This window comes from Narcine bancroftii, chromosome 4, assembly GCF_036971445.1.
Source record: "Narcine bancroftii isolate sNarBan1 chromosome 4, sNarBan1.hap1, whole genome shotgun sequence".
NCBI lineage: Eukaryota > Metazoa > Chordata > Chondrichthyes > Torpediniformes > Narcinidae > Narcine > Narcine bancroftii.
The window spans coordinates 279,036,343-279,053,110 of NC_091472.1; the positions used below are offsets into that span (position 1 = coordinate 279,036,343).

General features: G+C 42.0%; 1 protein-coding gene across 4 annotated transcripts in view; it reads right to left on the reverse strand.

Moving 5' to 3' along the window:
- thsd7ba (thrombospondin, type I, domain containing 7Ba) overlaps positions 1-16,768 on the reverse strand; it is a 1,034,072-nt gene that overhangs the window by 368,506 nt on the left and 648,798 nt on the right. For all 4 annotated transcript variants that reach the window (XM_069935130.1, XM_069935128.1, XM_069935129.1 and 1 more), the window contains one exon: positions 6,274-6,465. In XM_069935130.1, the coding sequence (XP_069791231.1) occupies positions 6,274-6,465 (192 nt within the window). The remainder of the gene's footprint in view (positions 1-6,273; positions 6,466-16,768) is intronic.

Here is a 16,768-nt window from a genome sequence, read left to right on the forward strand (position 1 = left end):
GACAAAAAGTGTTAGACCAAATGGGAATCAATGGCTAGAATGACAAAATGCAGCATTTTGTGGGTGATGGATCACGTAATGTGGGTTGTGCCAGTCACAAATTTATTGCATTCTCTGCAGTGTAAAATGGAAAATATAACCAGTCAAATGCCAGCCTCACAGAATTTGAAATCCTGATGGCTCCAGCTCACTAAATAATCTGCTTGTAAGGAAGATTCCTTCTGAATGCATTTATGATTCTTTGTTGTTAGCTTAGCAGAATGCAAAATGTCAGTATTTTCTAATTTACTGCAATTTAAGCAGTAAGAATAGAGGTGATTACATAATTCTCCTGTTGATCAAACCCAAATTCCATGATTTTGTGACTGAGATTTAATTTATGCACATAATTTATACAAACTTTCCACCTCACATTTATTTTTCCACAGTAATTCTTTTACTGGGAGAAATTGTTGCATTTACCTCCACTGGTCTTTCAAACACTGCTGAATATATTTCTTTGTTTGCTGCAAAATTAATTGATTGTTGTTAAGTCATACACCAACACTATTTTTCACCCCACACATTCATTCCCACTATCATTGACTGATAGTGTTGGTAATAAGTACTCCATTTCTTTTTACACTGGTACCTCTCTTGTCCACTACGTATTCCTCACAATAACATGGTGACATTCATTCAGGTTACACAAGGCCAACTTGGTTAGCTTAGAAGTTAGCGCAACGCTTTTACAGCACCAGTGATTGGGACAGGGGTTCAAATCCTGCGCTGTCTGTAAAGATTTTGTAAGTTCTCCCCGTGTCTGTGTGGGTTTTCTCCAGGGAGCTCCGATTTTCTCCCACCATTCAAAGCCTATTGGGTGGGGGGTGGGGGAGGTGTAGAATAATTGGGTGTAAATTGGGCAGCAAGGACTTATGGGCCTGTTACCGTGCTGTATGTCTAAATTGATAAATGCATGCTGCACACCAGAAAACTGATGTGAACCTCTGACTCTTGCTGTCAGCCCCCCAGCAATGAGTTACCCTCATCTCAGTATGGACAGGTTGCCTGTGAAGACTGGTATTAGGTGGTAAGAGGACGTGCTAGGCTATATCCTGAAGTGTTAACAGAGTGTTTGGATATGATGATCTGTCCAACTTTGAGTCATAGATTTCTATAGCACAGAAACAAGCCTTTCAGCCAACCATATCCAAGCCCTATCTTGAATAAGATGGAATCTGCTGTCCTTGTTACCACAGAGAAATCTCCAGGATAGTGAGAGCAATAAAGATGAGATAAACAGCAGCTTTAAGTGCTGTGACCATTAACATTTGTATTCTTGTAAATGCATCCAGAGCGTTGGGCGAGGTACAAGAGCATAACCAGCAGCTAATATCATAACTGATTAGGTCCTTTATGGGAGCACTGGTACAGCTCATCAACTTCAGTCCTGATATCTGCACAGAAATCAATGCCAAATTAAACTAAATCTCTCTGTCTGCACATGATCCATATCCCTCTACCCTGCATATTCATGGGCCTATTTAAATTCCTCTTAAGCACTACTACTGCATCTGACTCCAATTGCTTACAGATAAAATATTGATTAACATGGTAGATAATCAACCAAAATTATCAGCTGTATCATACCAACAGAGAGTTTTTATTCATATGTGAAAACACACAGAAATGCTGAAGGATCTCAGCGCCCATAGGAGGCAATGATATATTACCAACTTTTTGGGCCTGAGCCTTTCTTCAAGGTTCAAAGCTTGAGTCTAGCTTAGTCACTAATGGTGATAGAGGTTCATTTTGTCATTTCTCTCATTTATCATTATTTCATTTGAATATTAGGAATAAACAGTTACTTCAATATTTATCTCATCTTATTTTCAATTCGAATACGCACACCATAAGTTTTACACAGTATGTCACTCATTCTAAATTATCTTTAGAGATATTTGGCAAAACAAACATTTAAGTAGAAAATGTCAACTCATGCTTTGATTTATTAAAATACATTCAACATTTGATTGATAGTTTTAGTGTAATTTCTTGTCCTTTGACATAATTGTCCTTGTTGATTTTATAATCCCTCAGCATCATATTTGCATAACTAAGATCTATGCAGTCTTTGAAAAATCGACTCTGCAGATAGTTATAATGAATGGCCAGGCTCCTGAGCCATTCCAGGTGTTGGAAAATTGTAATTTATTAGCAAGCTCAAAAATATCTTAAATCAACCGACTGTTAATTACAAAGCATGAGACCTTGGTTACAATTTGTTCCAATACAAGAGTTCTTTTTAAATGTTATGGTTTCAAGGATCAATGACCTAGGTGTGGTGAATGTCTGCCAAGCTGCCTGTCTCCCCTCTGGCGAGCCTTGATGTACTTGTGCATTATCTCTACTGTCAAGGACACTCCCATTGGACATAACTGTATATGCATCTATTGTCTTTCATTATTGTACCATGAGTTTCTACTAATAAAATTGAAGTGCCAGTTGATGAAGTAGATAAAGACATGTGGTCAAACAATAATTAATCATGGCTTTTATTAGCAGAAACTCAGGGAGTACTCCCACTGATAAGAAGAAGAAGAGAAGCACCAAGAAAATGCGTCCCAGAGCTACAGGAATGGAAGGCAACCTGATAGGCTGAGCTAGTTACTGTGGTCTGTCCACATTAAAGATCAAAGCTCCCTCCCTTTTCAGTGATTTATCCCCCAAGTGTCGGTCGATTGCAACTAAGAGCCGTTCTTACAGCAAAGAGGATCATGAGTTTATCAAAGCCGAGACCCAGAGATTGCTTAAAGAGGGAGTAATTGAACCCAGTAAGAGTCCGTGGAGAGCCCAGGTGGTAGTTGTGAAAAATCACACTAAGAAATGACTGGCTATTGACTACAGCCAGACAATCAACCGTTACACTAACCTTGATGCCTACCCCCTGCCACGCATCAGTGAAATGATTAATCAGATAACACAATACAAAGTGTACTCCACTATCAACCTCAAAGCAGCTTACCACCAAATCCCCATTAAAAAAACAGAACGACCCTAGACAGCCTTTGAGGCTGATGGGGGGTTATACCAGTTTGAAAGGGTACCTTTTGGAGTCCCTAATGGTGTGTCAGTGTTTCAGAGGGAAATGGATAAGATTGTTAGGGCGTATGAGTTACAGGGTACGTTTCCCTATTTGGATAATGTCACTATCTGTGGGAAAACACAGACTGAGCACGACAACAAATTAAAGAAATTTTTAGCAACAGCTAAAGAATTTAACCTTACATTAACGAGGGCAAATATGTGTTCAACGCGACCTTTTGAGAGGATTAGCTGTGATTTTAAAGTGCTGTTACCTTCCAACAACAAAAATGTATATTTCCTTACTGAATTGACGAATATTCCAGGTTTCCCTTTGCGAAACCCTGCCCTGACTTCTCGTCAGCATCTGTCATTAAGTCACTTGACAGAATTTTCAGCATTTTTGGTTTTCCCAATTACATTCATACCGATAGAGGCTCAGCAGTCATGAGTGCTGAACTGCGGCGAGCCCTGCGACGAAAGGGGATTGACACCAGCCGTACCACGAGCTACAACCTGCAGGGCAATGTGCAGGTTGAAAGGGCTAATGCTACAGTCTGGAAGACTGTTAATCTTGCTTTAAAAGCACATGGTTACCCTGTTACCCAGTGGCAGGAGGTGCTGCGTGAGGCACTACATTCTATTCAGTCTTTATTGTGTACTGCAACAAATCAAACACCTCATGAACTTTTGTTTGCTTCTCCTAGGAAATCAGGAACTGTGATGGACTGGCCAGCCTGTTTATCTGAGCCTGGAACCGTGCTGCTGAAGAACCCCTAGTCCAACCAGTTCAGCTATTGCATACTAACCCCAACTATGCTCATGTTAAATTCACAGACGGGAGTACTGACATTGTACCCCTAAGAGATCTGGCCTCGCCTGGTTCGCCCCTTCCTCGCACCCCTACTCAGAGGGAGCCTGAGAGGTTGGACTCACCCAACCCCCCCCCCCCCCATCTGTGACCCTTAGTAAGCTTTCAGATGTCCATGCTAAGGCTCCACTGCCTCACGCTGGGAGTAGGTCCAGAAGCCAGTCCTTCCCACACTACAGACCCAAGACCTGTACCAGTTCCCAATGATGCAAAGGAGCCACCTGTTTTGAGATGAGGCACCAGAATTTGTAAACAACCTGATAGGCTGACATATTCATAAAACATCTTATTATATTTCGATTGCTTGCTGGATGCTGGTGTATTTTGGCTGTTAGAGTATCTCAAGGCCAAACATGGTATCCATGTATGGCTTGCCTCAGTCTTTCCATGCAGCTGTCCTTTTGATTTTAACCCTTCTTCTGCTGGGGGGAGACTGTGGTGAATGTCTGCCAAGCTGCCTGTCTCCCCTCTGGCGAGCCTTACTGTACTAACCCTGGCTGTGCATTATCTCTACTGTTAATGACTCTCCCCTTGGATATAACTGTGTATGCATCTATTGTCTTTCATTATTGTACCATGAGTTTCTACTAATAAAAGCCATGATTATTCTTTGACCACATTGTCTTTGTCTACTTCATCAACTGGCACTTCACTAGGTTACTGGCAAATAAGAAATTCTGAACAAAACAGAAGCAGAATATTAGCTGAAGCATGTCACAAACATATCCAGAAATCCTTCCTTGAATTCAAATCATTCAAACAAAAAGTAAAGAAGAAATGGTCAAACACTGACAAAGTTATCTCATGGAAAAATTACATTCATCGTTTTAACACAAAGAATCTGTTTCAATGCAGGGGAGCCTGATGCAGAAGTGAAATTAATCGGAAGGTCACACAGTGCATTACTGCAATTTGACGCTTGTGCGTTCTTCCCATAATTAGCATTCTCCTGTTTTTAGAGCATTTGAGAGACTATTTTCAATGAGATATGTCATGGAAAAATATTAGTTTTCTAAATTCAAATATTCCTTGCTTGAAAGAGTCACGTTTAAATTTGCACACACAGTTGACCAGAATTTTTTTTTTAAGTTAGTAACATTGTGGATACCAGATTGTAACTGACACATGCTTTTAAGGAACATTTGGGCAATTCTAATATATCATGGATGGTCTGCTGCCTCCCTGATGCCAGGGTCTGAGATATCTCAGATTGAGTTTTCCTAATTCTAAGGAGGGTGAGTAGCCAGATGTCATGGTCCATGGAGGGACCAAAGACATGGGTAGGAAGGGTGAGGAGGTCTTCCAGGAGAGTTTAGGGAGTCGAAGCACAGGATTTTCAGGGTGGTAATCTCAGGAATGCAACCTATGCCACATGCTAGTGAGGTTAGAAACAGGAAGATAATACAGCTAAACACGTGGCTAAAAAGATGGTGCAAGAGGGAGGGCTTCATGGTTCTGTATAATTGAGCTTTGTTCTAGGGAAGGTGGGTCTTGTTCCAATGGAATGGTGTGCACCTGAACTGGAGGGGGACTAACATCCTTGTAGGTAGATTTGCTTGTGCTGCTCCGGGAGGGTTTAAATTAGATTTGCAGGGGGAGTGGAACCAGAGTGATAGAGCCGATAGTGAGGTGGAGGACGGTAAAAGTCATGCGAGGACTGCAAGTAAAGACAGAAAGTAGAGGTTTGTATATGATAGAAATTATCTCAGATATATCTATTTCAGTGCAAGTAGTATTGTCGGAAAGGCAGATGAGTTTAGAGTGTGGATTTGCACGTGGGATTATGACATTATTGCTATTAGTGAGACTAGGTTGCAGGAGGGGCAGGACTGGCAGCTCAACGTTCCGGCATAATGCCGATGTTTCAGACATGAGAGAGGGGGAGGGATAAAAGGGGAGGAGTGGCATTGCTAGTCAAGGAAAATATCACAGCTGTGCTTAGACAGGACAGCACTGTGGACTCATCTACAGAGGCTATATAGGTGCAGCTAAGTAATGGAAAGGTGTGAGCAATTTGTTCTGCGTTGGGGAAAACCTGTTCTAAATATGAAACTGAAAAACTGTTTCACTGCTTGGCATGGTTTGTTCAAATAGTATAATTTCACATGAAAACTTCCTAAAGATTTAAACTGCTGATAATTAACACTGTCAACACTTGCCATGTTATAGTCATGTGGAACAGCTTGGATGGTTTTAAGTTATTACCACCATTACTGAACCTACTCTCATTCACAGAAGGGAACCAATGTATCTATAATGACACAATTATAATAGAACCACATGTACAATAAGAGGTTCTGCTGCCAAGTTGTTAAAGCAATGGGAGCAGTCATACTTACCTTCTCCGGCTAATGCTATAATCATCCTGGCTCTGCTCTGCTTGCCTTCTGCAATTTTGCTGGAACAAGAGCGTGAGCAGATTGACCATTCAGACCATTCACTGAGAACACAGTCATTAGGACACGGCACCTCACACAGCCTGTGACGATGATGGGAGGACTCCTTGCACAATTCCTCGGATGCTACCTCATCTACAAAACAAAAGGAAAGATGCTAACATTAAAATCAAGCTGCTCAGTTAGAAGTCTGTATAATTTTCAGAATATAGGAATATGTATGGGCCATTCATTTACATTGTGTTCCTGCATTAAATCAGATGCCAGATGACTTGATTGTGACTGCACCCTTTTTCAAGACTTAAAAAAACAACTTATCCAGGACATGCAACCTTTCTGCAAAATGTCCCATTTTCAACCTCCATTTCTTTAGCAGCACTTCACTGATTTCAACCCTTTTCTGCACAACTTCCACTTTAATATCATCTCCTATTCTGAGTTCTTGCACAATATAGAACACTAGATTCAAAATGCCATTGAAATGGATATTCTAACAAAGCTACTAACTGAGTTGATTACCATTCAATCTCTCACCTTTAAGGTGAATGGGGAAGAGTTAAAATGGACCTGAGGGCTATGTTCTTCAATAGAGGATGGGTGGTTATTTGGAATGATCTGGAACCATTAGCCCCTTTTCCACCAGCATCCCAGTTAATTAGTTGTGCAGTGTCCCGGTATAGGAAACACTTTGTGCCATTTCCACTGGGCCACTCTTAACTGGGACACTAATTACTTTTTCACTGAACTCACTCATACCCAGGGATCAGAGTATTCTCCATTCAACTGGGAATGGGGTACTTTCTATTGTCCCTTTTCCACTGGTTTTAACAGCATGCCAGCGTCAGCAAATGGCAGGGATATGAGGAGGGGTGGAGGTGGTTAATTCCCGACGTGAAATGACGTCATTTGATGCTGGCAACGCTCCTTTTCCATTGGATCCTGTCCCAGTAAATTCCCAGTTAGTTCCTGGAACAGGCTGCCAGTAGAAAAGGAGCTAATGTTAGCTGTTGTGTATTAAATAAATATTAACACACGAGTTTAATAATTTTTTTAAAATTTCCTGCTGCTTCAGATCAGAAGTTTTAAAATTCAACACTTTAAGGGATGATTGATTAAAATGGACCAGAATCCAACATTTTGGCATTGTAATTCTCCTACGTAGGGATGTTGGTATTAAAGCTGAGTGGCACACACCATAGTTCACCCGCTTGAGCTTGGCATAGTAGGAGGATCATTATGTCAAAGAACAAGCCAACTATATTTAATACCTTGGAATTCCTCCACAAAGATGACCTTCTGTTAAACATTCACTGGTTGAACATATGGTTACCAGCAGGTTGCAATAAATCCCTTCTCCATCGCCTTTACCTAACTATTTTAAAATGGTCACTATATGTTAATTGATTTCTGTTAGCTGTAGGTATGATTCTACAAGATCAGTGGCTTTCTGGAAATATTTCTGGTAGCCAAACCTGACATGTTTAGCAGTTGCTCAGAATTACTTTCTTCTAAACTGATAGAATCTAGTCACTGTCAAACATGAGAATGTTCATCGATATTCTCTTGCAGTACATTGAGTTGAGCAAAAAAAAAACAAAGACCACATGGATTTCAACAAATTCCTGGTTGAAAGAGGCAGAAAAGCAGGAAACCACTGTTTGTTCATTACATTATTTTACACACAAACTTCCATAGCCTAGAATTCACCCAGATGCACAACAATGACAGTTTTGGCAATAACCAACCAGCCCAAATATTCATAGTACCCAAACCAAGCCATTGCATGTTAATGAATGGGCATTTCCAAAACCATGAATGAGTGAGGTGTGGAGGCACAAGAGGGAACAGGTTTAGGCTTTACAGGGAAGGTGAGTTTGCAGGTGGAGGTTGGGGCCTTTAGAAGGTTGGAACATTTAGAGTGGATGGGCAGGAAAGAGCAGGGTTTAGCCCTGGGCGAACAGGCTGGTAGAGGGTGTAAGATGGGCAGCAGTGGAAAATAGGCAGAAGATGTAAGACAACCATATCGATGATGAACCTCTTCCAGAGCATAGCGAAGATGTATAAAACCTCACTTCATTTTGCCTGGCTCTGCTTTGCAAGAGAGGTCATTGAGGCTCTGCCTTCACAGATAATGACCCATATTTGACCCCCGCCCCTCCCTTGCAGTGAGCAACAAAGAGAATTTATGACTTTGATGGAATTATCATTTTCCGAAACAAAACATCCAAAGAATTATTTTTAAGATGGTTGCTGGAAGTTCTGTGAAAGTCCTCTTGGAATTTTTACCAAATTCCTGCCATGATGTGTGGATGAATATTCCCTCTGAATTTTTTTTCCATCAACATGGCTTAAAACAAGTTCAATATTAAAATTATAAAAAGGAGGTAAGATCAAAGAAAGTGTACTCATTGAGAAATTAGTATGAAATGGAAAAGTGAGAATACACAATATCCAATTATGTTTGAACACATAGTCAAATACTCCATAAAGAATAAATATGATCACATACAGAGTCAATTTGAGGTGGGAATTTACCACTACAAACACAATGCATTTGTTTTCATCGATTGAATTGATTTTGCTGGTAAAAGGGCCTTGATGTCAAGAGGATATTTTGTATAACAGCATCACACCTAGCTTATCATTTCAATGTTCTACCCACCAAACCTTTTTAAAAAGAAATGTGGAGAATTGAGTAACTCGAACTGTTAACTTCCTATTCAAGTTTAGTTTAAACCCTGTAAAAAAAAAAGCAAAGGTTGAAAATGACTTGTAATTTGGATTGGGAATGCAACAGTTGGATCTACTAAGTGCAGGTCTTCCTTCTGAGAATCTTCAGCACAATCCTTGATTATAATTTCTTCTCAAGAGTCATGCTTAGGTTTGGTATTACTGTTTGGTGATTCATTTTGTTGATGTTTATTACATGCTTGAGTAGCAAAGTTCAAAATCTATTGTAAGGTCTTCATTCAATTATGTTATCTCAATTCAGAATTTCAAGAACTAACATTCTCAAAAAGATAACAGGGTGCAGTTCAACAGAGAATGAATAGATTGCTGCTTAAGTTCAGACTCTGTTTCCTTCATTAAAGGTTTCATTCTTCCAAAAAAATCCATATGTTTCCTTTATCCCTTAATGCAGGTTGCATTTTTCACTCTTAAATCAAAGTATTAAGATAACACCAAGTGATAGGAGAGAAGTCCCAATAAAATTGATCGCTGCACTTGAATAATTAACCAATAATCTGTAATTAAAAGTCAGCTATCAAATAAAAGGACATTAACTACATTAAATAACCAGCCACAATTTGTCAAATTGATAGTATTTAAGATCACACTAAGGATGATCACAAAAACATAAAATAACTTATTGCATTTTGGACAGAAAGGTGTAACTACACATTATGAAGAATTGTTGCCGTGGATTCAAAAGGCTGGAATGAGACCAGTTACAAAATATAAGGCTCAATCATAGCTTACGTATCAGCTGATGTCATTTTAATTTACAAATTATACATGGTGGGAAAGGTGGAAATATAGAAATGGTTGGACTTGGATTGATTGAACCAGCAGCTGGACAAATTGAAAAGCCAACTGAATGGCTGGAGTATAAAAAAGGAATCATGGGAGAGTGAGAGAAAGAAAAGGAAAGGTGTTGTAGTGGAACACGGTAGTGTAGGTGTGACCGCACTAGACTGTACAGGCTGGCCCATATCCGACACTGTAATTTTTCCCTGTAGATTCCCAATAAAGGCTTATAGCCCTGGTCTTCTCCCTCTATACCAGCCTTAGATCCAGGCCAGCAGCATGTAGACATGCCCAGTATTTCTGGATATTAAAGTTTAACCACTTGCTTCTTGTAGTTATTGATCGTGCCACCATTTAATATCCAGAGTACTTGCCATAGACAAGGTAATCCGAGTGGAGAAGCTGGAGACTGACACCATGTTTGATACGTGGCTGCTCTGCGTAAAGGCCTCCATGAGATGCCACGAGATCTCTGCAGATGTAGACAAGTATGATCTGCTCTTTTCATTGGTGGGCCACCAAGCTTATCAAATAATACAGAACTACGAGGACACAACGGCCCTGCTGCGGCAGCAATACGGTAATCCTGTGAACTCTATGTATGCACATTACCAGCTGGTCATCTGATGTCAGGCCTATGGCGAGTCCGTCGATGGCTATGTGAGGGCCAAGAGGGAGCTGGGACGACCCTATGAGTGCGTGGATGTGACCGTGGTAATCGACCGTGGCAATCAATCATCTGTGATGAGCTAGTGGCTGGCTTCCGTTCCAACCACATCTGCGAGCAACTCCTGGAGAAGGGCAATTGGACCCTACAGGAAGTCGTGTGGATGGCTTGATGGCTGGAGGAAGCCCAAAAGAATGCTGAGGTTTACATTATGAGCCACACAACCACCAGGTGGGGATACAGGAACACCACCCAGAGCCATCCTGTGGGTCGATCCGTCCCTGCTGTTCCAGATCCTCACCCAGATGCAAACCAGTTGCCACTATAAGTAGGTGATATAGCCCCCGAGACCGAGAGTTTATAAAAGCTGGTGGGGTGACCTGTAGTGGAGGGCATTATTGAGCCCAGTAATAGCCCCTGAACGGCACAAGTGGTGGTGATTAAAAGTGGGGAGTAACACCAGATGGTCATTGCTTATTGCCAGACCAGCAACTGGTTCACCTTATTTGGATGCCTACCCCCTCCCCCACATAGCTGACATGGTGAATGAGATAGCCCAGTACTGGGTCTTCTCCACTATCGATCTCAGTCATTATATCACCAGTCCCAACCTGCTCAAAGGACCATCCATACATGGCGTTTGAGGCCAATGGCTGCCTCTACTATTTTCTGTGGGTCCCATTCAGCATCATGAATGGGGTGTCAGTGTTCCAATGGGAGATGGACTGCATGGTGGATGACAATAAGTTAAAAGCCACATATGTGTACTTGGATAATGTCACCATCTGCGGCCATAACCAGGAGGAACACGACACAAACCTGCTGAGGTTACTGGTCACCTCTCAAGCCCTGAACTTATCATACAACTGGAAAAAGTGCACGTTCTGTACCTTGCATCTGGTAATACTGGGGTATGTGGTGGAGCATGGCATCTTTGCCCTCACCCAGAGCACATGCGCACCCTTCTGAAACTCCCACTTCTATTATTATGCCCAATGGATCCCCATTTACGTGGACAAGACCCAGCCCCTAGTGAAGTCCACCACGTTTCCGCCCCGTTGGTGAAGGCCCATAAGGCCTTTATGGACATTAAGGATTCGATTACCAAGGCAGCGATGCGCACTGCTGATGAATCTATCCCTTTCCAAGTGGAGAGTGGATGTCTCCAACTTCACCCTGGGCACCATGCTGAAGCAGGCAGGCCCATGGCATTCTTTTCCTGGACCTTCCAGGATCCTGAACTCAGGCACTCATTCATTGAGAAGGAGGCATAGGCTATAGTGGAGCCTATGTGCCATTGGAGTCACTCTCTGGCTGTCAGGCAGTTCTCCTTGTGGACAGACCAGAGAGCCATCGCATTTCTGTTTAACAATAAACAGCAGGGTAAGATCATGGGGTGGAGAATTGAACTGTCCACCCAAGATCTTGTACTGCCCTGGGAAGCTCAATGAGCCACCCAATGCCCTGGGATTGCACCAGGGCACAGGAAGATTGCCTCCAGGCCCTCCACAATAGCTTCTGCCACCCCTGGATCTCCAGGCTCTACCACTTCATGAGGGCCCACTACCTCCTTTATTATGTGGAGAGATCAGGGAGCTGACCCATAACTGTTCAGTCTTCGTAGAGTGCAAGCTGCACTTCTACCGGTGGGGAGAAAGCTCAGCTGATCAAGGCCACTCACCCCATTGAACATCTCAGTATGGACTTCAAGGGCTCCCTTCCATCCATGAATCAGAACGTATACTTCCTAAATATCGTGGACGATTACTCATGTTTCCCATTTGCCATTCCTCACCCAGATAAGACCATGCCCATGATCATTAAACCCCTCCGCAACCTCTTCACCTTGTTCAGACACCCAAGTTATGTTCACGGTGATTGGGGAGGAGTGAGTGAGTGAGGAGCTGAGCCATCATTTCCTGTCCAAGGGCATAGCCACAAACCCTGTGGGAATGGACAAGTGGAAAGGGAGAACTGCATGATTTGGAGGGCAATCCTCTTGGCTCTCAAATCAAAAGAGATGCCCATATCCCAGTGGCAACAGGTCCTTCCAGAGGTGCAACGTGCCACCAGGTCCCTACTCTGTAACTGCTATGAACTCCACCCCACATTAGAAACTTTTTTCCTTCCCTAGCGTCGGGAACCATGCTGCAGGTCTGGTTAATGACCCCAGGGCCAGTGCTTCCCCACAGACACGTTAAGACCCACAAGGCAAACCTGCTGGTCGAGGAAGTGCACCTCCTGCATGTGAACCCCCAGTATTCCCAATTATAGTACCCGAACGGGCAGTAAGACACGGTGTCCATCTGGAACCTGGCTCTAGCAGGGGCCCCAGCAGAGGAGGTGCACCCAGAAGCCCTCGTCAGCAACCAGCAGGTCACTTCTTTTTTCCAGACAAATTACCACTTGAACCCACCACGACTACCCCTCCGACCTTCGCCCTACCACCACAAACTGAACCACCAACATCCCACATGCTTCAAAATCCATTTGAACAAACACAGTTCAGCCCACGGACATTCAGGCTTCAATACAGTTCACCATCTAACAGGAGCCCACAACTCAACCAGTACTGCGGCGATCAAAGCGGTGTTTCTGGAGATTAAAGCCTTTAATCCGCTTTAATCCGCTTGTGGTTACTGATTGCACCACAAGTGTGAGAAGAGAAGCAGAGATGGAGAATGGGTGAAAGAATGAAGAAGGGATGGAAGGATGAACAGGAATCGATAGGGCTAAATGTGTAAGGTAAAGCAAAAGAGATAATGATGAATAAGAGAAAATATCATGGGGAAAGATAAGTGGTTATCGGAAAAAAGATAGTATGAGAAAGAAATGATAAACAAGGTGGCATAGCATTAGTGAAGATATTATCACAGAAAGGGAGCTAGATTACAGATGATAGGGACCAGCATTGATTCAAGTCAAATTAAAATGGTGTCAGAATTTAGATGGAGGATTAGTAGGTAGCCTCAATGCTGTGCGTGCATGTGTTGTGTACATTGTGTGCATGTGTGTGTGTGTGTGTGTGTGTGTGTGTGTATGTGCACTTTGAATACATTGTGTGCATGTTTGTGCACATGAAGTGTGCATTGTGTGCATGTGTGTGTGTGTGTGTGTGTGCGCATTGTGTGCATGTGTGTGCACGCGTGAAGTGTAGATTGTGTGCATATGTGTGTGTGTGAATGGTATGATTAAAGCTTTGATTTTGGTTAACTCAATCTAAAGAGACTCTGATCACAGAAGAGCTTCTGGGAAAAAGCTTTATGTGCATTTAAATTTAGACATATAGCAGGGTAACAGGCCCTTCGAGCCCAAGACCCTGTGGTGCCCAAATACCGCAATTAACCGACAACCCCCATGTGTTTCAAAGGCTGTGAGGAAAATGGAGCACCCAGAAGAAACTCACACAGACATGGGGACAACTTCTAAACTCCTTATGGACAGTGCCAGATTCGATCCCAGGTCACTAGCACTGAAATAGCATTGCTATTACATTTGTGCACATCCTCCTTGTTCACATTTAATTGTTGATCATTTATTTGAAGTGTTCAATATTTTTCTCTTAAATTTTTGATGTCAGATTTTTAATGATGATTGTAGAGATTAACTTTTAAATTATGAATGATAAATTGATAAACAAACAAATTGATATCATTCAAGCCACCTGACAGTATTGGGAGATGTTATCACATTCAGGCATAGTTCAAGGCCTTGTGTGGGATATGCATGGAAGGCTTTTGATAATCATTAAGGATCCTCTTGCAGAATGTGCTCAAGATTAGATTAGATTCCACATAGATACCTGATTGCTCCCAGGAAATTCTAGGTCAGTAGTTCATGCTGCCCCTCCGGGAGAAGGATGTTTAATCACCCCTACCCTGGGATCTGGAACCTGATGACACAGTCCATTTTCACTTGCACAACAAGTACCACACAATCTTATTTCTATTCAACCAAGCTTGTTCACAGCATTCACAGTATGTGAACTGAGAATATCAGACAAAATTCATCTAAATCGGTGCAATTCGATGGCTTTTGTACATGCACTGCAAAATGCAGGAGATCTCAAACTCATTGATCGATTTGGAATGCCAAATCTATTATCATTTTTGAATGGAGCCCAGCATCCAAAAATTTATTTTGGTTAAGATTCCCCAGCATTTACTCCAGGCCAATAACCTCTCTGATTCTATGCAAGATCCAAGATTCCATTCACTCCAAAGGTAATTGTAGTGCGGCAGAGATACAAAGTAAATTTTTGTTTTAAAAAGTATTCTTCTTTAGTTAAAACTTTTAAAAATTTTAATAAATCTTTAAGGTGCTTTAATTCATCTCTTTTGATGAACATATCATTTAGGTTTTTCTTTCCCTTTATTTCAGTTATAATTATTTTAATCTCTTGGAAGTCAGATATTTCTACACTATTAACTGACTCTCACAGCTTTAATAGTCATAGGGCAGTTGGTTGGTAGGGCTGAGCTTGCAGTTAAAACTTCAGGAACATATCAGAGGCAGGTTTTCTTCTGTACATGGCTGGAATCCATAAATGGAGTCCAGGTTACTTTGAGCCTTCAAATTGGCCGTTCACATCCAGGCCTGGTATGTGTTTATGTGGATGGACTGCAAGCAGTAATTCTAGCTGAGGGGAAAAACCTAAAATTATTCATCTTATTATCTCTGAAATTTGACAAGATGAGAGATTAACATTGGCAAGAGGTTTTTAATTTTTGCTTAGTAAAGGTACTAATTGAATAATTTTTCATTCTATCTTTGTACGAATTACCCATAAGAAATGAAGAATAGTTAGGTTTATTGGATTACTATGAGGCTACAGCTACTATAATCATTCATAAGAATGATGTAAAATACAATTCTGATTGGATAGAATGAGGGTGGTCATTGATTGTTGGTCTTGAGAGCTCACAGGAGTGGTCTTATTTTCATCGATTATCTTCTCAAGCTGATCAAGGTATTATAACAAGGTTATGAAATCCCCCTTGGAAAACTGTGTCTGCTTTCTTCAGTTAGATTCTACTCTGTAAAGCTGACTTTAATGGTTGATTTTGAGGAAAATACTCTGAAAATAACAGCTAGAATAATGCTATTATATTACCAACAACCTGGGTTCAAATCTGTCGCTGTCCTTAAGGAATTTGTATGTTCTCCCCATTCCCTGCATAAGTTTTTTTCCCCACAGGTACTCCAATTTCCTACCACCCTCTAAAATGAATTGGGGTTGGTAGGTTAATTGGATGTAATTGAGCAGCCAATGGCCAGAGTTAGTTTTTATCGTGTTGTAAATCCCACTTATTAAACTGCACCAATGTTTATTTTCTATCAATTGTCCCTGCTGCACCAATAACCTCTTGTGCTTGTGTGTAGATTTTTTAAAAACATAATATGCAGTGATTTTGCAAGTTTTAACAATGATGGACTTATTTATTCTCATTTGTTCAATCACATATCTTACATTATTGAAAAATTGTTTATTTCTAAGGCTACGGATCTCAAATCAGAAACCTTAGGCACTGTTAAACTGCAGAACCTAGGACCCAGACGTGATTACTGGGGCAAAGGTGCTTCCAGCACCTTTCAAGCTGCAGGGGGATCAACCCATTAAATTGCCAACCCGGCGATTTAAAGGGGATAACAGCCTCTCAATGACGTGATAAGTGGCGCTTCACACACTCAGGGAAAATATCTGCAAGTCTCCCCTGTACCCCCCACCGGCTATCAGTCACCCCTCCCCCCCACCACCATCAATCACCACCCTGCCCAGTCAGTCACCCTCACCCATCAGTCGTGACCCCTGCCGTCAATCAACATCCACCCCGTCAATCACGCATCACCCCAGCAACATCCCACTGTCGCAAACATTGAGCTGTCACAACTGGAGTGGCATTCGCAGCAGCGGGAGTTCGTATTCCCCCATTCTCTCTCTCCCCCCACACCCCCCCACCGTGGCAGTGACCCCTCTTCCATTGATCATGGCTCTCCCACTGATCGTAGCACTCCCTCTCTCCCCCTTGTGGCAGTTGGCAGAAATAAATGATCAACTAACCAGAACATGCCTGGTGATTGCTTCACATCTTTTTCATGTTACCTCTTGTATGCAGTTGTTATATTGAGATTAATGTTGTCATAATTACTGTAAAATGCTGTGTCAGTGCAATGCTGTGTCAGTGTAAATGCAAGCATTCCCCCCCCCCCCCCAACCCCGGGTCCTACGGTAGCGACCCCTCT